Source organism: Lytechinus pictus, chromosome 8, assembly GCF_037042905.1.
Source record: "Lytechinus pictus isolate F3 Inbred chromosome 8, Lp3.0, whole genome shotgun sequence".
Classification (NCBI taxonomy): Eukaryota; Metazoa; Echinodermata; class Echinoidea; order Temnopleuroida; family Toxopneustidae; genus Lytechinus; species Lytechinus pictus.
The window spans coordinates 19,084,738-19,107,330 of record NC_087252.1 but is presented as its reverse complement, the minus strand read 5'-3'; the positions used below and the strand labels follow the sequence as shown (position 1 = coordinate 19,107,330).

General features: G+C 38.1%; 1 protein-coding gene across 1 annotated transcript in view; it reads left to right on the top strand.

The window, feature by feature from the left end:
* Window positions 1-1,561: 1,561 nt before the first annotated feature.
* The window catches only part of LOC129267080 (uncharacterized), a 35,334-nt gene continuing 14,302 nt past the window's right edge, over window positions 1,562-22,593 (top strand). The window contains exons 1-5 of the mRNA XM_064103708.1: window positions 1,562-1,703; window positions 10,073-10,150; window positions 14,771-14,982; window positions 17,505-17,774; window positions 21,282-21,512. Coding sequence (XP_063959778.1) covers window positions 1,637-1,703; window positions 10,073-10,150; window positions 14,771-14,982; window positions 17,505-17,774; window positions 21,282-21,512 — 858 coding nt within the window. The 5' untranslated portion in view covers window positions 1,562-1,636. The remainder of the gene's footprint in view (window positions 1,704-10,072; window positions 10,151-14,770; window positions 14,983-17,504; window positions 17,775-21,281; window positions 21,513-22,593) is intronic.

Here is a 22,593-nt window from a genome sequence, read left to right as displayed (position 1 = left end):
AAAACACAAACATTTATATGAAGATGTACATGTACACGTGCATACAGTACATAAAAGGACAGAAGTTTTAAGGAGAGGATGAATTTGAGTAATAATGCAAAAAAAAAAAGACGTTAAGCTTTTGTGGGGGCAGTAATCGTATAAGAGAATGTCAAAGAGTTTGAACAGATCAGAAGAGAGAGAGAAAGAGGGGAGGGGGGGGGGGGGGAGTGCATGAGAGAGCTACGTAAGCGGGAAGAACAATGACGAGCGAATAAATCAAATCTGGATGAAAAATCTGCTAATTCACTTGTTTAATATGTGGGAAGGATGATGTTGATAAATTTGACATTGCGTCGCAGTGATAGGCCGTTTTAGGAACGATTCTTTCACCAATTGGCGCCATTTTTGGGACGCATGAAGTAAAGAAGGGATCCTTTGGCAAAGTAGTTATGTTGAATTCAGTTATGTTGGAGGCTATTATCGTCATGTAACCCTGGTCGATTCGGGGCTGAAAAAGGCCAACAGTTGCCCAGCCGGTATGTGTTTTAGCCACTGTCGTCACGAGTTAGAAGTTGACCTTGGAAATAAACTTTATTTGCAACATTATTTACTTTTCGTCTGAAGTCATAATTTACGTGTGTGTGTGTGTCGTTTCTTATATCGTGGGCAGGCGAGGTGATTAGGCGGCCACCGGCAATTTCGCTCGAGTCTTCCGTTACATGTTCTCTTGTTATGTCACTCTACCTTTTGTTGTCCTTTTCGTCACCACATTTTCTCTTGTTTCGTCACTGTACATTCTGTTGTCTTGTTCGTCATCCAATTTTCTTATAGTTTCATCACCCTATCTTCTGCTGTCTTCTTTATAACCGTAAATTCCGTTTTTGTTAACCTTACTTTCAATGTCTTATTTGTCACCCATATCTTCTCTGGTTTAACCACCCTTCCTTTTACTGTTTTCGCATTATCCTATTTGCTCTGATTTCGTCTTCCTTCTTTCGACTGTCTTGTTATAATATAGTCATAATATTTTCTCTTGTTCCACCACCCTACGTTCATTTTCGTCACTCTCTTTTCTCTGGCTTCGTCACCCTATCTCCTCCGATCTTCTTCGTCATCCTATTTTCTCTGGTTTCGTCGTTCTTGTTCGTCATTGGCCTTCTTTTGGTTTATCACCCTTCCTTTCTGGATTTTGATTGCTACTTTATACAACATACAGAAAAATCATTACAATCAACAAAATGAATAAAAAAATAACACAAAAAGGATCAAGCAAAAAAAAAGCGGAAGCACATTGGGAATAGGCCTGTGAATAAGAAATCTATAAAGTAAGCATTAAAACATGTAGGAAAAGACAACCCAGCGTACAAGCCTTGGAAAATACAAAGACGAAAGAGAATAACCCAAATGTTGTGTGAACTGTAATATTCGAACTTCGTTCATGTGTGATAACGTATTCTTCGTTTCTAAAGATCCACCCCGTTTCGCTCGGTTAACCTCTTTTTCAGCAGGCTCTGACATGCGCTCTTGAGGCACATTGCAAGTCTTTACTCAATGTTTATTGACATATGAAAACGAACGATTTCATTTTTGCTGAACATTATCCCCGTTAATGGATCAACTCAATTGAAGTTTAGACGGGATTTGATGAAAAGAAATGGCCAGACTTTCATTTATCGGGATTGTTTGTCATATTCTATTGCTCCCATATGCATTTGCAGAAGGTAAGTTATATAATGTTGCTTCTGTCAGAACGAATATAAAAAAAAATCCAGCAACAATATCTCTTTAACATTTGTGTCTTTGAATCACGTTATATCTTATTTATACTTAATCTACACAGCGTAAATACTTATAGATAAAAATTGCATTGCCATGAGTGTGCTATTGATAGTTTCCAAAATTTTGTTCTCATATTCAGATACTCATTTTGATAATCCCTTCTTACTTTTTTAATTGACTAAAATGGTTTTGGTGATATCACGGCGCAAATGTTTGTAATGTACAGTCAACTATTGAAATAATTATTGAATGAGTTATTCGTTTTGGCTATTTGCAATGTTACCGAATCAGGAAGTGGTTTCGTCAAGAGAGAGCTTGCGACAGATAAAAAAAAATATAGTAAATGCATTAAAAATGCCCGTCAAATAACAAAGAACAGCTCGAAAGTGACTTTCGATGATATTGGTGAACAGAAACCACAACTTCGTCCTAAGTTTTGGAGCTGACGAAAAATTGAAAATATGTCGTTTGCCCAGATTCCAGGACGAAACTGATGCTTTGATTGACTAATTTTCGACAGACCTTTTGATTTTTCCTTGTCGTGAAGGGCATTTGAAGATATATTTTCTATGTTCTTGAATTCGCCTTTCATCGTGGAAGGAATACACCCTTATGTCTGATGATCAAGGAACTCAAAACATAATAATAGTGGCAAGAGGACTTTTTAATACATCGGGACCACGGAGTGGAATAATCTAGAGGTCTGGTCCCACTGGCCGACGGACACAAAACGTATTCTTAACGGATACAGCGGACAAGCAAAATTTCGGGGTGGCTCCATCCGTTTTCATCCGCCCCAGACAATGGACAAAATGGGCGAACAATGAAATCGCAGTGGACGGATACTCGATGGACATAAGTACACAACGGACGCATACACTTGTAATTCCGACGTTTCGTTATTCCGAAGGTTCGAATATTCCGAAGGTTCGTTATTCCGAAGATTCGTTATTCCGAAAGTTCGTAATTATGAAGGTTCGTTAGTCCGAAAACGAAATAAAGTCCGTAATTCCGAAGGTTCGTCAGTCCGAAAACGAAAAAAGGTTCGTAATTCCAAAGGTTCGTTAGTCCGAAAACGAACAGAGCTTCGTAATTCCGAAGGTTCGTTAGTCCGGAAACGAATGGAGGTTCGTAATTCCGAAGGTTCGTTAGTCCGGGAACGAAATGAGGCTCGTAAGTCCGAAAACGAAATAAGGTTCGTTAATCCGAAAATAAAAGCCGATCGGGGAAAATGTGAATGAATTCCCCCCCTATTGGCGAAAGCTCGATCCACATCTGTATATATACACATATAAATTTAATGTGAAATAAGTGTGTGCCCCCCCCCTCATTCCGAAAAGCTGGCTACGATGGCTGCGGATGGCTTTTTTGCCCCGCCCCGGCTAAAAAAGGGGTCTTTATCACCCCTATTCTGGTCCAAACAATCAACCCCCCACGCAGAGATTTTTTTTTTAGGTTTATAAGTGGTAAACATTTAATGAAGAATGGATCTTTTAGTAGACATTTTGAACTTTGACTAAATGATTTCAAAATGCATCAACACGCCCGTATCGATATTTGATTTGATAACTTTAATATACGATGATAATTCTGCTCTTATACTGGTTTTCGTTAATAGGTTAATCATAGTTTTCTCGTTTAATGCATTTATATTTTATTTGTTTCATATTCATAAGTCTGTTTTTTTTAATTGTACTTATCATAAACATGTTCAGTTTTGTACTTGTACCTTTGTATTGTGTACATTTATTTATGTTTAAACCGGATAAATATAATCAATAATAAAATACATATTTGCAGGTCTAGCAATAAGAGATAAACATGAACCAGCCTCATAAGCCTATAATCATCCCTTCGAGAGAATTCCGCATACGGAAACGCCCCTGGTAATGATAGATGAACCCTTCCCACAGGGGCAGTGAAAGCGGGGGGGGGGGGGGGGGCGGGGTTAGGGGGCACTTGCACCCCCACACACAAAAATTCACCGGTATTTCGAAATGATTAAAGTATACATGTTAGATTTGAATATCCCATTTTTTGGTTATAGTTATCAGTTATTGTTTAGTAAGGTACTGACCGTATATGGTCATAAAACGGCTTAGAATGTCCAGTTTTCAGGCTGGAATATCTTTTTAGCTCGCGCTTTGCACTCGCATTATTTAATGTATCCTATTCACGAGTCATTAAAAGCAGTCCTTAACAGGTTTCTTTTCTGGTCAGTATATTTCAGCTCGTACTTCGCGCTCTTATTAATTCTTCAGTTAGATGCACATCTTTTTAATGATTGCAAAAACTGCTCAGAAAGTTTTACTTTCATGTCTTATTCATATGTCCAAACGTTGGAGCTTGCGATTCACGCTCGCAACACCTCCCAAGGATGTCCTTTTAACAGAAATTGACCAAAAAAGGGTTTTACAACATCAGCTTTTATTTTTTTCCAAACCGCTCGCTCGTTACACTCCCTCGCGAAAAATAATGCCTAAATATATTATCTTACCATAATCAGAAATCACTTCAAAAAGGCTTTGCTCTTCTTTACTCTACTTTGCTCCGCTGCCCTTCTTTTATATGCCCTCACCCTCATACAATTGAACAGCAATGGTTTTTCTCTACCACGCTTACCCTTCCGGTTTCCCCGGCGCTTCGCCACCGATTATTTCATTTTTGGATTAACTAACCTTCGGAATAAATAACCTTATGTTGTTTTCGGATTAACGAACCTTCGGAACAACGAACCTTATTTCGTTTTCGGATTAACGAACCTTTGGAACAACGATCCTTATTTCGTTTGCGGATTATCGAACCTTCGGAATAACGAACCTCATTTCGTTTTTCGGACTAACGAACCTTCGGAAAAACGAACCTTATTTCGTTTTCGGACTGACGAACCTTCGGACTTAAGAGCCCTCGGAATAACGCCACAAAAGTTCGGTTTACAGAATTCTTTTTCGTTTTCGGATTAACGAACATCGAGGTATAGGCAATTAAGGTATTTCGGAATAACGAATCTTCGGAATTACAAAGTGTAACCCACAACGGATACATAATGTTTTCCAACGGATGGCAAGATTCTCTTCCGTTTTACATCCTCTATGCATCCGTAAGTGCAGTGGGACCAATCCTTTAAGAAAGATCAACGCCAGACAATGTCCCTTAACTCATTCCATGTCTTATTTAATGAATAAAAAATCATAAGCCTTGCCATGCAAGAGATGCATGCAACATTGAGTAGTTGATGTATATTATAATTTTCAACATAATTTTATCTCCACTCAAACTATTTCTTAATCACTTGAACATCCCTCCTTTTCATGTTAAATCGAATTTAGCGGTTTCCAATTGCCTTAACTTTTTCCTTTTGTCTTAGCTTCACAGTAACCCTTTTTTGCAATCTAATTTTGATTTTTATTTGATCGTATTTTAACGTTTATTACATCAATATGTTTCTTTAGTAATAGTACAAGCATATGCCATTTTGATTGATGTATTCTTTGTAAATATTGTACATTTTGATTTTTTTTCTATCTCAGGGCCCTCAAGGACAACAGTTTGTGTAACCGATAAGGCCACACTGATTGAATAAAATTGAATATAAAATAAAATACAAATATGAATAAATGATCCTACACACAGGTGAAACCGATTCCAGCTCGACAAAATCTTTCACGCTATCTGTCGGTTTTGATTGGATAAATAGTCACAGCAAGAAAACTCACTCCTAACCCATTAAAGCCATTATATAATAATGAAAAAAAAAATCGATATTTTATTGTTCAAAATACAAATCTGAAATGGAACTACTCCGATTTTTTTCGCCAATGTTTGGATTATATGTTATAATTATAACGTAAAACTATGTTCATATATTCCTCAGCGCTGTAAGATCTCCTGAAATGCTTGGAAAAGAAAGTTAAAAGAAGGAAACATCTTTTTTTGGAAATTAACGACAAAGAGACGTCCAACCTCGCTCATAAAATGTTGTGTTGGAAAGGAGAAAATATAAATATAACAGAATGGTGAAAGTCTGAAAGAAATCGGACAAGCAATAAGAAAGTATTATGGCTGCTTTAAAATTGAGATCATGAAATAAAAATATAATTTGAAGTAAAACCTTTTGAAAAAAAAGACATGTTTTCTAATTTTTGTATTGGTGTACATGGAAGAGTAGTTCTTGCCTTACATCACTATGACATCACGTATGCGGCCAATTTGAAGTCTCCGTGGGTATAAAGATTATTTTCTTATTTTTTCCCGATGTTTTCAGACTTTCACCATCAACTTGTATGAGTTTTCTTTTTCCTCTAAGATCAAGTTTTAAATTGGGTTAGATTTCCCTTTAAAAGTTTCTATTGAGCGAAAAGACCTGATTTCATAACTATAATTTTGTCACTCCGCAGACGAACGCACGATCTCCTAAAGTAATCTTTGCTTTACAAGTGGGTGTGTTGAGAAGCAAAGTATTACTAGAACTGCGAGGTTGTGGGTGTGCTTGTGGACTTTGCTTTGCAATAGCTCAGAAATATAACGGGGGACTCGGCAAATTAGTTCTTTGTATAAAGTTAACCCATCTTGAAAGATATTCGTTGGCGAACCGTCCTTTGATTTTTGTATGTGTTTAAAAGTAACAGGGCCCTCGGGAGAAAAGTGTTAGACAATGAAGAGGCTACCCTGTAAAAACAAAACTTTATAATAACAAAAATAACGATAGCCAGTGCAAATCTCTTAAGGGGTGATCCTTTAGAATATAGGTCGACTACAAACATGACAAATCGGCACATCTGCACATGTGTTTTTTATTCTCTGTAGAGGCCTAGTTCGAGACGAGGGGGGCCCCATGCAGCAGATAATGGCAGTAATCTAGCTTACTGATAATACATGCATGGACAATTATTTCAAGTCACATACATACCATCACGATGTGCTTGGCTTTGATTTGGTTTTGTTAATGTGACTTCTACCGTGACAAGATCATCCACTATCATCACTGTTACACCCACTTGGTCTAAGAGCAGATGGTCTAATTCTCACATCATCTACCATCATCATGGCTAAACCCACTTGGCCTACTGGCAGATGATCTCATTCTCAGATCATCTGCTGTCATCATTGCTAAACCCACTTGGTCTTCTAGCAGATGGTCTAATTCTCAGATCATCTACTATCATCATGGCTAAACCCACTTGGCCTACTAGCAGATGGTCTAATTATCAGATCATCTAACATCATCATGGCTAAACCCACTTGGCCTACTGGCAGATGATCTCATTCTCAGATCATCTGCTGTCATCATTGCTAAACCCACTTGGTCTTCTAGCAGATGGTCTAATTCTCAGATCATCTACTATCATCATAGCTAAACTCACACAATGTACTATAAAGTAGTTATTGTTACCTTTCGGTTCGATCATTACTTGGTCCTACCCTCACTTGGGCTATTTGTCTAAAGCCCAGATAGTCTAATTTCCACTTTGTCTATCTATTATTTAGCACTTTGTCAAATGAAAATTTGGTTCGTAAACAGATCATTTAAAGGACAATGAAACACTGGGAACAGGTAAGCCTGTTTGAGAACATAGAAAATCAAAGAAACAAATCAATGCAAGTTTGAAAAAACCCAAATAATAAGAAAGCGATGAGCATTTGAATGTTAATATCGCTAATGATGTGGGCATGCTCCCGTTAAACACGTGTTGTGCTCAACATGTGTGATTTCAAAGCTGTACAACTCCCAAATTACCAGTACTTTACAACATATCTTAATTGAATTCTCGGTTTGAACAAGAATATCCAGGGACCAGGTGTTTTTTTTTTTCAATGGATGGTTCCATCGTTGACAAATAGTTTGTATTATCATATGAATGGTAAAACCATTTTTTCAGGGTATATTTTCAGTGAGTACAAAGGCATGGGAAGTCTGTTATTCTGTTGAATCACACATATTTACAGCAAAAATAATGCAAACTCCTCCACAATGAAGGTGATGTGGGTCACCCTACCCCTGGCCCCAAATCAAAACATTTTCATTCCAAGAATGAATAAATGGAATGCTCATTTCATCCCTGTTTAAATTGTATTTGTCATTCTGAATAAAGGAGTATCTCATCCTTAACAGTCCTTATCAATACCAGCAACGGCGCGATAGGTGAATTTACTCTGAATAAACAAAAATGAACTTTGTGTGAAACCGAAAAACATTGTGTATTCTTGTTTGTAATTGATTTGAAGAGAGACCAGTTAGTCGAAAAGAAAATCCGCAAGGGAAATTGGTGTGGAATCATTATATTATATTTTATCACCTTTGGAATGAGCACAGGCCTGGGAACGATTTTTACAGAGGTGGTGCTGATTGCTAACAAGCAATCACCCAACCCCCCAAAAACCAACTAAAAGTTTTTCATTCCACAATGGAAATGATTTAAGTGAGAAAAAAAGTTGACATGTAAAAAAAGAAAGAAAGAAAAAAAAGGTTTTCTCTACAAAATAGAGTTGATTTTGTTAAAAAAAAAAACTTTTACAACCCCCAAACAGGCTTTCGCTCCCGAATGAAGGTTATTTGGGCCAATTATCTGTATTTCAGCATACCAAACTGATTTCCAAGGGGTGCTGATAATAGTGTAACACCATAAACAGTTCCCCGGCCATAGGAGAGAAATTATTCCTCTCTCAACCGTGGGTAAATAGCAGCAAGAGAGATAGACACACTTAATCAGCTCCAACATGTATATGAACAATCCATTACTGGTCAAACGCAAGGTTAGATAAAAGCTTTCCTATCGGGCAGATCTCAGTCAGTTCATAATGATGGAAAATCCTCACCGCGAGCCAGTGTTCTCTCAGGCGTGCCGCAAGGCTCAGTACTTGCGCCGGTATTATTCCTGATGTACATCAATAACATCTGTGAATTCATCTCATCACCAATCAGACTCTTTGCTGATAACTGTGTGTTGTATCGCAAGGTAGAGACAAGAGGTGGCCACGCAATTCTCAGATCTTTAAACATTATCGGATTGGGCAAAACTGTGGGATATGTCCTTTAATGTCAAGAAGTGTGCCCACATGTGATCTCTTTGATACGACAATCCTTGGCTTGCAACTTAACTATCAGTGACCAACCTGTTCAAACGGCACCCTCCTGTAAATACCTCGTTGTGACCATCACAGACAACCTGAGTCGGAACTCCAATGCACAGAAGATATCCTCCAAAGCTGCTCGTACTCTTGGAATCGTTCGTCGTGCCTTGGGTAAATGTGACCTGAAAGTGAGAGACATTGCGTAAAAGCAACTTGTCAGATCTAAGCTTGAGTATGCGTCATGTGCACGGAGTCCTCACATACAGAAAGATGAAAACATTATTGAGAACATTCAGCGTCAGGGTGCTAAGGTTTGTCCTTCATGAGCAGAGAATCCAGCGTAACACGATATTGTCAACTCTTCACTGGGATACTCTCCAAGACAGACACCTTCTTAGCCAATGTGAGATGTTCTGCAAAAGTCATCACAAATTTTGTTAACATCAGCATGCCACATCAGATTAAGCTAAGCAGCAATTCTCGTCCACAACATTCACAACACACTGGACACCACCTCAAGTACACCCAGCCTTTTTGTAGAGTGAATTTCTACATGTACAGTATGTTCCCAAGAGCCTTCCGTATTTGGTATACTCTAGCTCCAAAACGCGGCTGTAACTTCAACCTCTCACCTTCCGGGGCAACATTGCCTATCATTAAAAAATGTTGCCCCCCCTTCCCGTTAAGAAGCTGGAAGAGGGACACACACGCACCACCCGTACACTGCACCTATAACACTGTATATAGTGCACCAAGAATACCACCACAGGATCACCACATCACCTGAAGCACTGGCAGCACATAACACAGCACATCCCTCTCCAGAACAGCATGTACGCTTTTTCGGAGAGTACTTCTTCAAGGTTCAAGGTTATACTTCCGACGCCCCATATGTGGGACCATTTTGAAATTAATTTTTCCTGTTTTAATGAACTTAATGACTTTAGGGCCGCAAGTTCATATGCGAGCAGTGTTCCTGAGTGGATGGTAGTATGGCAATGGGGGGAGGGGTCTATTAGCCATTAGTAACCCACGGTTTTCTCGTTCCTATAAATTTTTGAATGCTCTGAATTCGCCATGACTTGAGCAGTTCACAAAGTGAACAGAAATATTTAGGAAACTGGGGGCGAAGGGGGATCCAGAACATATTACTTTAATATTGAAATGACATGTTTTGACGAGTGTGACTTTTCTGAGCATGACAAAATTCACATTAAAACTTTGTTTTTTTTTTCGCCAGAGAACTGTGTACGAAACTTCACGTTAGATTCTACAGATCGGAACTTCATCCAATCGACTTTGGCTTCACCTATGAAAGGTAGGTTACATTCTGAAAGAGAGCATCTGTTTAGTATTAAAAGATGGACCTGATCTGTACAGTATGTTTTATTGCTTATATCTAGATGGACCGGGGGGGGGGGGGGGGGGGGTACTCGACCAATGGTGGGTATGTGCCGCGGGCGAGACAAAAAACGGGGGCTCTGGAGCGGGCTTATTGTAAAAAGGAGGGTCCTCGGAACGGGCTTCGGAACTACAAATGTTTGTGAAAACGGGGGTCCTTGGAACGGGTCGCCTGCATGTGAGTGCGTATGCATCCCTATGGAACGGGCATACGTGCATGCAGATAGCACGGGCGCCGGGTGCGCTCGCGCAGAGGCGATGGTCGGACAGCGCTCTGCGGCCGCTTTTCACCAAAAATGCAGCTAATTTTAGCAGATCATTGCGGCAGGATAAAAATGCTATGCCTTGGAACGGAAATTTGAGTGTAAAAATGGGGGTCCTCTCCGCGGCACATACCCACTATACATTATATACTGAGTGCCCCCCCCGGATGGACCAAACCATCTTATTTTTTATTCATAAAATTTACTTATAAAAGGGGGCCTTCACCCTACAAGCTCTGCTTTTTAGTTGGTCTCCTTCCCTTTCGATTTCATGGTATTATTGTATTATAAAAAATGATTTAAATGTTATATTTTGTAAATATGTATATTGAACTATCATTGTAAATGTAAAAAGATTGAAAGAGAAAATAAATGAATTGAATTGAAAAAAATGAATTGAAACCAAACATTACATTGTAAAGTAAAACGTTAAAATGAAAATAAACGAAATGAAATGAAATGTACATATTTGTTTGCTACATTATCATTATCTTAAACTTGAACAAAGTCACGATTAAGCATATCATTGTACATACTGCATAATGACTTATCTCGCGAACCCACTCCTTCCACGCCAAAAGGCCATTGACGTGGAACACGGATTCTATACAACATTTCAAACCCCCAGGAGAATGGATTGTTCCTCGAAATTCGGTATCATTCGTAATAACGTACTTGTTATTTCATTTTTGTTGTTTAATTTCTTGCGGTTTCTGACTTTTCTTTCTCTGTTCAGCCAACTGTTTACTTGATCTTCCTAGTTGTTCGATACGTAGGCAGATCACACTATTCTTAGATCCAATGATTATTGCTTACATTGAATTATTTCATGTAATTTCTTACAATATGTGCTGCTAGATGTTTTTTGTGTGCAATGTCTATGCGAATGATTTCAATTATAAAATTATATTTAAATTGAGACCTTGTGAAGCATGTGCAATTCTGTTTTTGCTGCAGGACATGTCCTTTTTAATAAACTATGAATAGAAATTGAATTAAAGTATTCTTCCTAATTCTCGGAATAATTTAGTCCATCTTCATATTCTTAGCCCTTCCCTCAGGCAATCGCACCCCTGCTCAAAAGGGTATACTTCTCAACCTGGAAAGGTGAAAAGGGTACACATGTGACCATATTATGCAGATAAAATATTTGAGGCATCATTCAGGGTAGGGGGGGGACCTGTTTAGGGTACTAAAGGCCCTCTTAGCGGAACTCTGAGATAGAAGCATGAGAACTTGTGTGTCAGGTCCATTTTGAAAGTTCGTGAAGAAGCTTGGTCTCAACTTCTAATGGCGGTGCCCCCTGTTTCTGCATCCAACTGATAACAATCTTCTTATGATACAGACAATATGTTCCCCAAAAGAATCACTTATAAAAAAAAGATTGTAAAAAACCTTTTATATCTGTGTATACTGTTGATAGTACCGATTTTTGTGCATTTCTTACAGGATCAGATCTAAATGACATTGAGAGCATTCTAAGGATTTGTTGTGAGCGACATTTATGTATCAATGTGTGTGTGTGTGGGGGGGGGGGGGGGTGGACGGGGTAATCACAGCAAGCAATAATTATTAGGCTTAGTGGAATAACAAACTAAAAATATAATACAGATGAAAGCATGAAGATGCTGTCACCCTGGCCTAGCTGAGGGGAATTTGCCAAAACTGTCAAATGCATTGGCTAACATTGATTTGACTTATAAAACTCTTACCCGTGCCTGTGATATGCTGTAGATATGAAGCCCCTGTGAAAAGTGTGGACCCCCCAAAAATCATAATTTAGTGTTTCAAAAAGTGAAAAGGTGACGTAAAACACCATCTCTAATTGATACATGATATATAATCAGTGAGAGCTATTAAAAGTGTTTGCATGAATTTTTTTTATTAAATGCAACGTAAATCATATGTCGGATTTTTGTGTGTGTAAATAATTTGTAATGCTAACCTATATCTTTAAAAGGACAAATAGTTAATAAAATGTCTGTTCAAGGTTCCAAACATATTTCCCTCTGCTCCTATACATGAGTGCCGATGAAAACGTTTTGGAATGTGTGAAGCTTTTGTTATTGCAAGGAATACACAATATGCAGAACATGAACAATCATCTTCGTTTGACCTTGTATTATAATTGAAATATCACTTGCTGTAAATTTGACTTCCATAACTTCACACTAAAATATACACACGCACGCACATATGCATATGGTTTCTCAATTACACACACACGCACTTAAAATAATGCTCCGGGCTGAGAATAATATGATTTAAACAGATAAAGAAAAATCAGACAAACAAAACACTGAAAATTTGATCAAAATCGGACTAGGAATAACAAAGTTATGGCATTTTAAAGATTTGCATTATTCCGGTGAAAAAGTTCTAGGCGTGTTTTCATGAATACTCAGTGAGCAACTTGATGATGTCATATCCCCACTTTTTCTTTTGTATTTTATTATATGAAATTAGGTTTATTCAAAGTTTTTCTACCAAGAACTGAAAAGAATTGGATTGACGACTGATTAAGTACATCCATTGCTGCAAGTTATTGCATTACAAAGGAGACACATTATTTAATCATGTATGAAAAAATGAAACAATTATGATTTCATGTAATAACATAGGAAAAAGGAAAGTGGGCATGTGACATCATCAGCCCACCTACTGAATATTTATGATGACGTGCATATACCTATTTTTACAAAATATTGCTAAACTTTAAATTCAATAACTTCGTTATTTTTCCGATTTTGATGAAATTTTCAGCATTTAGCTCTGGGAATTTTACTCTATTTATTTATATATAAATATTTTCAGCCCGGAGTACCGCTTTAAAAACACGCACGCAAACGCATACGCAAACCCATGCACCTGCACATAACCCCATAAACATTTTAACGCAAAACCACTCACATACTTTTTTAGGTACACGCACACACACCCATCCAACACGCAAAATGATTAAAAAAACTTCATAAACATGAATTCAATACGGCTGAAATAATATACTTTTCTAAATGTTTGTTTACTTTGGAATAATAATGACGCAATAATCTCATATTGCCATTGCTCAGAGGATAGAGGATATAAGAATACGCGTAAACGATGCTGTCAGAGATGCGCCAGCTGCAGATCACCATACATACAAATATCATACAAAGCAATGAATTCAGCCTCTAAGATGGCGGAACGATGACGTGAATACGTAAGGTCTATAGAAAAGGAAAGGGTCAGTTATCCCATAAAATGTACATGTGAATAGTCTTGATGTTTATCAAAGTGAGGAATGAGGATATGAACATATGAGACGGAAAATTACATCTCATATGGATACGATGTAGGGGCTCTTTTAAAAAAGTTTTGCCCAAATGAAAAGGGAACATGCATGTTTATTGGGTGAAATGATACCAAATACTGTGTAAAAATATTACCAAAATTAGCGTTGAATTCTATCAAAACAACATGCGTTTCGTCTTATATGTAACTTTTTTTTTACCCAACAAGGATGCATTTTTCTTTTTACCATTTGGGTAGATTTACTCAACTTTTAAGGCGAATAAAATTATATTCTTGTTTGTCAACTCTCCTTATGACACACATGAAATCGATTAAGATAAATGATAGCAAGACAATGGAAACAAATTTTGGCTAGTAGTTTTTTTTTAAAGAAATCAACTAAACTCTGTTTCAGTGGTGTCATGAACAAACAAATCGATGGAACCGGGCACAGAATATGGGGCAAACGTTCTATAAGGCCGCGAAAAATTGAAGAGTGACAGATCTAATTTTTTGATTGATTTAGACACCAAATTTTCAGAAAATAATGCAATTTGTCTCCTTTTTCCTTTCCTTTAATGTTTTTTTCTATTCTTTTCTTCGTCGTGAAACATTTTTTTTACGTTGGGGGGGGGGGGGGGATGGTCCCTATTCCTCTATCTGGACGCCAGTGCCTCTATCAAATCAAGAAACCACATCACAGAGATTTTTTGTTTTCTTCTGTTTATTTATTTTCCGATCATTAAAAACACAATACATAAATATATATAGCATAAATAAATAACATAGATGGCATCAATTGAAATAAACAAAATTAATTGCAAATATGTTGAATAGATAAAATAATCGAAAGGATTGCCCATTTCAGAGTCATTATCACAATTACTCTGTTCTTCCATGGGCTCTTGGATCGGCTCTTAGAAGATAATATAGTGTCCATAAAAGTCCCTTGACTCTATATTTTCTTTCCTATGTTTCACTCTAATTCTCTTCACCTTCAGAACATCACGAATGTTTCCGAGAATGCGTCGCGTCGGAACCGATGACTTGTCGATATACCTTCGACATCGAATGGTATTCAACGATGTCGAGAGCTTGTTTCAACTGCCCCTGCAATCAGAGTGACTGCGAACGCGAACGGTGCGTGGCGGCCGATGGATTCCGTCGCCCAATCGTTGTGGCCAATCGCCAGCTTCCTGGTCCAGCAATTGAGGTGAGAGAGTGTGAGAGAGAGAGAGAGATAGATAGATAGAGAGAGAGAGAGAGAGAGAGAGAGGAGAGAGAGGGAGAGAGAGAGAAAGAAACAAAAAGAAAAGGAGGAGGGGGGGGGGGGGAAGAGGCAGATAGAGATCGTGGAATTTCCTTTTCTCATATCACCACGATCCCAATCATACCAATGGAACCGAATCCATACCGGTCAAAGCTATTAAGTTCTACTGATGGCCAACCATCGTTCGCATCACATTTGGTTTTGTTAGTGCGACTGCGAAAATAAAAACCTTTTTTGCTCTGCGACTAAAGGAGGCTTCAAGAACATAGAAATTGTTTTGTCAAATACACTTCAATTTATGACAAAGACCAACCTCAGGCACTAGTCGGTGGTAATTTCTTCTTCTTGTACTTATTCTTGTTGTCTTTTGCCTGGAAATGAATAAATAAATAAATAAATAAATAAATAAATAAATAAATAAATAAATAAATAAATAAATAAATAATTAAATAAATAAAAGCCTTAATCGAAATGGATGAACCAAAACAGCAGCTTTTCCCTCGACTCTGGACCAACCAAATATTTAATTTTTTTCGTCAGCTCCGAAACTGCAGTTCGGGTTAACCAATTTTCGACAAAGACTTTTTTCTGATCCTTGTTACTTGACAGGCATTTTTATTACATTTGCTGTGTTCTTGAACCCTTCGTACATTGAGAGCAAAAACCCTCTCTAAAATTGATTCCATTCAGGAAAGATTAAAGCATAAGCCGCTGTAACAGAATGAATTTTCAATAAGAAAAAAAAGCAATTATGAAAAAAATATGTCATAATTTCCATGGACATTCCTTTCCGAATCAAATTAGTCGTCAAAACAGATGAAAATCATATTAATATACATTCACTTAATTGAATTTGAAAACCAAACACTATTCATTCATTTCCAACACAAAGAACACTACAAAATAGCAAGAAGTTTCTCGTCTAAACTAAATAATCTATGATAACAAAAAAATCATAAAATATCGTGGTGAAGTATTGGGGCAAAAGGCGGTCTGCTTATTTGAATTTTATAACCTTTCAGCTCGAACCTGAAATACTAATAGTACATTAAATTGCTGACATGTAAACAAAAATTAACTTGGAAATTATTGGTGGCACATTAAATATCATTTTTTTCTCAATTAGATAAATTAGCTTGACAAGACATGACAACATAGGTTGTTCAGGTAATGATAGACAATAAATTTTAGTTCAAATGTTTACGGGTAAAGGAGCACAATATGGAATTATTAAATATACCTGGGGGTGTTTCACAAAGATTTAAGTATGACCTACAGTTGCACTTATATGCGGACGCTTACATGATATGCAACGCGCAATCTTAATGATCAATACGCAGTAGTGAGCGTCCTATTTGCATGATCTGACCAATGTGGTCATGTCTGTTATACCGCACGTAGATAGGCATTTAAGTGTGACTCTACGTCATACTCAAATCTTTGTGAAACACCCCCATGGTCTCCTAAAGTACGAATTAAATTCTTAAGTTTGTTAAACATTTCCTATGAAACACACTCCTTTTATGGAGAGATTGAAATAAACTTGAAAGCATTTCATGAAACAAAGAGTCAGTAAAATTCATTGACTATTTGTTATAAGCTACTGAAATCATTGCATCTGATTGGCTAAGTACAAGTTAGCCAATGGCAATCGCTGACAAGATGATTCACGAGTCTTGTAGAATAAGTAAAAGATCTGAGCCCAGAAGGCCTGTGCTAACAAAGACCCTTTGTGACTAAACCCAAACTCAACAATAACTCGCCTGGACAGGTTCTCTATAATAGCCAAAATATGCATTTTATTTCAAAAAGTGAAAATTTAAAAATAGGTTATCGAAATGATAATTTTTGTTCTTGACATAGACAAAATTTAAAGATGTAAAATGCGATAAAAGACGAGATACAGAATTTACACCATTCCCCCCGACTTCTTGGAAGCTCCTCTGAGATCGTACACTGTGCACATCTCGTGATTATTTTTTCCTTATTCTTTGAAGGTCTCACCAACTTTCTTCAACATTTGATTACGTAGTTGTGTGGGTTATTATTGATCACTTTTGACAAGTTAGATATCATTTTAAAGATTAGGAATGGTTAAATATCTTTTTAAATTTATTTTCTGAAGCGTGTCGATGGTTTTGGAGTCACTGTGGCTTGTCTCATACATGTCATAGGCTACGACTTTTACTACTTCTACAGTCAAATCTGTCTAAGTGGTCACCTACCTTTAGTAAAAGCACGTCTCTGGTGGCAATCAAAGCTCTTTCCGATTAAACTATTATTAAAGGCCATCTGTCTACGGTAGCCACTTTTTCGGTTTCCCTTGGGTATCCTTTATAGAAAAGTTTGACTGTTTTAGGAAGCCAGAGTGTGAATAATCGCCTGATTCGAATGACACACTTCGTAAGATAAGGCAGACAGAAACATTAAAACGTGTGCTTGATTACATGTATGTCATACGCCAGGTTTGCAAGGGTGATCGCATCATCGTAGAAGTCCACAACAAACTCAACGATGGCGAAGGCGTTTCGATCCACTGGCACGGCCTTCTCCAACGAAACACTCCGTACATGGATGGCGCCACCCTGATCACACAATGCCCAATTACGCCATTCTCCTCGTTCACTTATGACTTCGTTGCCGATCGGACGGGCACCCACTGGTGGCACTCTCATACAGGTTTTCAGCGGTCTGATGGTCTCTTTGGTCCCCTCATTGTTCGGGAACCAGACGGGGTAAGCTTGGTAAAATGAGGATCATTATGATGATAATGATGGTGGTGGTGGAGATGCTACCGGTGCTATCATGATGGTGAATGTGTGATGGTTGAGGTGATGATGGTGGTGAAGGTGATCATCATGCTGATAATGTTGATGATAGTGATGGTGCTGTGACGGTGATGTTTGTGATGAAGATGGTGATTTAGTCATTCGTCCCCCTTTCCAGGGTAGTTTCATTCAAGCTTGAGACCTGCTTTAAAGGGAGCCCTGCAATCATTAACATTTCGAACATAATACAGTCCACTAATAATGCAATGGATTTTAATAAGGGGGGGGGGGGGGAATATGGCCTACATATATATATACACTACTCAAAAAAAGTTAAGGACCACTTTTTAAAACGTACATAAAGATTTTATACAAGGTGTTTTATTTCTGGAAATACCTCAGTACAACTGTCCTAAATGTCCTTAAACACGCTGTAATCAATTTCACGCATGGGTGGTTTCAGTTGTTGCACAATGTCTCTCGCATCACTACACATCCTGAAAAGTGGGCCCCGAGGGGTATCAGCTACCGACATGAAGTGGTAAAAACGAATGTCTGAGTGTCTTTCAGGCAGTTCAGTAACGAGTGTGACCACCTCCTGCAGCAATAACGGCTTCACAGCGCTGTCTCATGGAGCTGATGAGGCGATTGATGTCTCTGACGTCCAGTGCATCCCATGCAGCCTCCAGAGCCACACCCAGCTGCTGCAGTCCAAGTGGATGGGCTTCGAGCTGCTCGAGACTCCTCCCCATCATGTCCCAGACGTGCTCTATCGGGTTTAAGTCCGGGGACCTCGCTGGCCACTCCATACGCTCAATCCCCTGGCCCTCAAGGAACTCGGTCACCACCCTAGCTCGGTGGGCACGGGCATTGTCATCCATGAAAATGATGTTTTGTCCCACATTTTCTGCAAATGGCACCACTATAGGTTCAAGGACCTCATCCCTGTACCTCACTCCTGTCATTGCTCCCCCTGGGACCACGTAGAGACGAGTACGGTTGGCGTAGGTGATGCCTCCCCACACCATGACGCTGCCTCCCCCATAACGGTCATGTTCTGCAATACAGGGGTCTGCAAATCTCTCTCCTGGTCGCCTCCAGACTCTCGAACGTCCATCATTGTGGTCAAGGGAAAATCTGCTCTCATCTGTGAACAGAACTCTACGCCATTGCTGTCTGGTCCATCTGACATGCTCCCGGGCCCAGTTGAGACGAATTCTTCTGTGAGCAGGGGTGAGTGGGACACACTGAGCTGGCCGTCTGGCATGCATATTGGCTCTGTGAAGTCGGTTACGGATTGTTTGAGTGGAAACAATCACTCCAGTTGCTGCAGCGAAGTCATTGTTGAGGCGGCGTGCACTGTGAAAGCGGTTGCGGAGGCTGAGATTCGTCAAGTAGCGATCATCTCTAGGGGTTGTCGAAACTGGTCGGCCACTGCGGGGTCTCTCGGAGTATAGCCCTGTCTCTCGGTGTCTTTGATTTGCTCTGCTAATGACACTGTGTGACACGCCCATCATTCTGGCTACTCTTCGCTGACTGAGGCCAGCTTCCAGCATCCCTAGGGCTCTGGCTACATCTGTTTCACTTAGGTGGTGTCTTGGCATTGCTGTTGTAGGCAAGTTGTTGATTGTACAGACTAAAGACGGAAAATTCTTTGGAAGACACTTGTCTTATGGCCCACTGCAATGATGCCAGAGACATCATGAAAGAACTGCATGTGTGAAATTGATGTCATTGTGTTTGATGGCATTCTGGACAGCTGTATCTTGGCATTGCTATTGTCAGCAAGTTGTTGATTGTAGAGACTAAAGACAGAAAATGCTTTGGAAGCCACTTTTGTACGGGCACATTGCAATGATGCAAGAGACATGAAAGAACTGCATGTGTGAAATTGATTTCATTGTGTTTGATGGCATCCTGGACAGCTGTATCTTGGCATTGCTGTTGTCAGCAATTTGTTGATTGTAGAGACTAAAGACAGAAAATGCATTTGAATCCACATTTGTACCACTTCACAATGGGCCCACTTTTCAGGATATGCAATAATGCGAGAGACATCATGCAACAACTGAAACCACCCATGTGTGAAATTGTTACAGGGTGTTTGAGGAGATTCAAGACAGCCATATTCGGGTATTTCTAGAAATACAACACCCGGTTTGAAAATTGTATACACACATTAAAAAGTGGTCCTTAACTTTTTTTGAGTAGTTCGGTTGCGACATTTTGTACCAAAATATACATTAGTATTATTATACAAGGCATTCATAGAGCCACACATAACTTATGGAATCGATGTGTGGGGAGTACTTACAAGAGTAGCTTAAATTGTATATTTTACACCCAAAAAATGGCAGTACGTGCCATCACTTTCAGTGAGTGGCGAGCTCATACATGTGTATTATTTCAGAATTTAAAGATCCTATATGTATTTGAAATGCACAATTTATCTATATGTACCTTCATGTATGACCTGGGTAATAATAACTTACCTCACTCTTTAGTAGATTATTGCGATGTAATAGAGCATAGATACCCAACAAGACAAAAAGAAGGTCGACAAGTACATTTACCAAAATTACGGACTACTCAAGGACAATTCTCTCTATCTTTCTTAGGAAGTGATTACTGGAATAATGTACCATTAGCCATCAAACTAAACGTATCCAGAAACGATTTCAGGAATTCATTACAAAATCATTTATTAAATCAATAACTTATCATATTGCTCTGTATATAACATAAAATGTTACACTCATAATTTTATTTTGTTTTTTTGTAGTTGTTGTTTTTGTTGTGTTTAAAAAAAAAAATACTTTAAAGTTCAATATTCGCCTATATTACTAATATGTGTAGGGGCCAGTCTCGACTAGCACTTGTGCTATTTTCTGGTCCCTTTTATCAGCTCTTAACATATACATGTATGTTTCATTTCTGTAATATTTATATGCATGACATAATAATGTAATATGTAAACATCTGTAAATATGTTGTTATCGTTGGTGAATAAAAATCAAATCAAATCAAATCAAAATATATATATATATATACAGTGCGTCTAAAAAACAACAACTATACACTTATGAAATGGCTGCCGACTATTAAGATATCACTCTTGTGACATAGGCTCACACACACACACACACACACACACCCCACATACACACACACATATATATGTATATATATATATATATATATATATGCGCGTGTGTGTGTAGTGTATTCATGTATTCATACATTCCCGTTTTCAGGGTAGAAAATAAATTGACTTTAGTTTTATCTGTATTAAAACTAACGTCTTGCTGCTTTTCTGCTTCCTCTGTTTTTCGAACTTTTTTGGCCTTCAGTACATCATAATGTAAGAGAGGTAGGCGAGCATAGAAATCTATTTTTTTTTCAAGTTGTAGGCCTACATTGTCATAGTTTAAAAAAAATGTTTTACATTAATGAATGATTTATTTGTAACCTCAGGACAACCCGCACAGTGCCCTCTACGACTATGACCTATCAGAACATACTATCATGATAAGCGACTGGTCGCACGAAACTGCGGTGGAGTTGTTCGTATTGTCACGCCATGCGGGGGAATGGATCTTTCCACCTCATATTCTTATCAATGGGAAGGCACAACTTGTCGGGTACACTGCAGAGAGTGACGGTACCTCACATGCCACTCCTAGAGAAGTCTTTGAAGTAGAAGAAGTAAGTTATCTGGATCCTTTTGGGACATTATTCTGACAAGACCCGCTTTTGTAAGGGGGTACTCCAGGATTGAAATAATATGGTTCGGACAGATAAGGTAAAGCCAGACAAAAACAAAACACTGACACTTTCATATCTTCACACAAGGAAAATTAAGGTTATGACATTTCAAAGCTTTGCATTATTTAAGTGATACAGTCTCAGCATGTCTTCATGAATATGCAACGTGCAAGCTGATAATGTCATACACCCACGTATTCCTTTTCTTTTATTATATGAAATATATATTTAGTCCTATTTTGCCTATTAAGAATAAATAAAATTCGATCTAATACGTAACATAATCATTGCTGCAACTTATAATACAAGGGAGACGTTCAAGCCCAAAATATTGCTAAAGTTTAAAATTCAATAACTTTGTTATTTGTTATCGGATTTCGATGATATTTCAGCATTTTGCTCAGGGGATTATACCCAATTTAGGAAGATATAAATATTTTAAGGCCCTTTAAAATCTCCTCTTTCTCTCAGAAGACGTGCATTTGGTAGGCCCAACTATCTATGCAACCACTTCTTTCTGAGTTCTAAGTTTATAATGATTATCTACTTGCCATGTTATTATACATAAATGTGTGTAAATGAAACATGAATGTACTATGAAAAACGACAATATTCATTTATTTGACGGCGATATTTTATCTCTTTTGATTTCTCTGCATTCGTTTTTAATCAATTTTCGATCTATTAATTTATAGAATTTGAAAAAAAAAAAAAAAGATGTTTTATTGTTTTTCTCTCAAATCAAATTTCATATACAATGCAGTTTACAAAGTAATAATTGTAAATAATAATTCGAACAAAATAATCTCTTAAACTCGTATACATTATGCACATCATGAAATAATATTCTAAGACACTGCATCGTACCACTACCAGATGAGTTTAACAAACAAATATCAGAGAAAAAACTTTTAAAAGTATATGCGTTGTACCTGCCCCCTCCTTACCCACCCCCCATCCCCCCCGCCTTCCCTCCGCAAACCCCCACACTTCACACCCTCAAACACTCACACACATCATA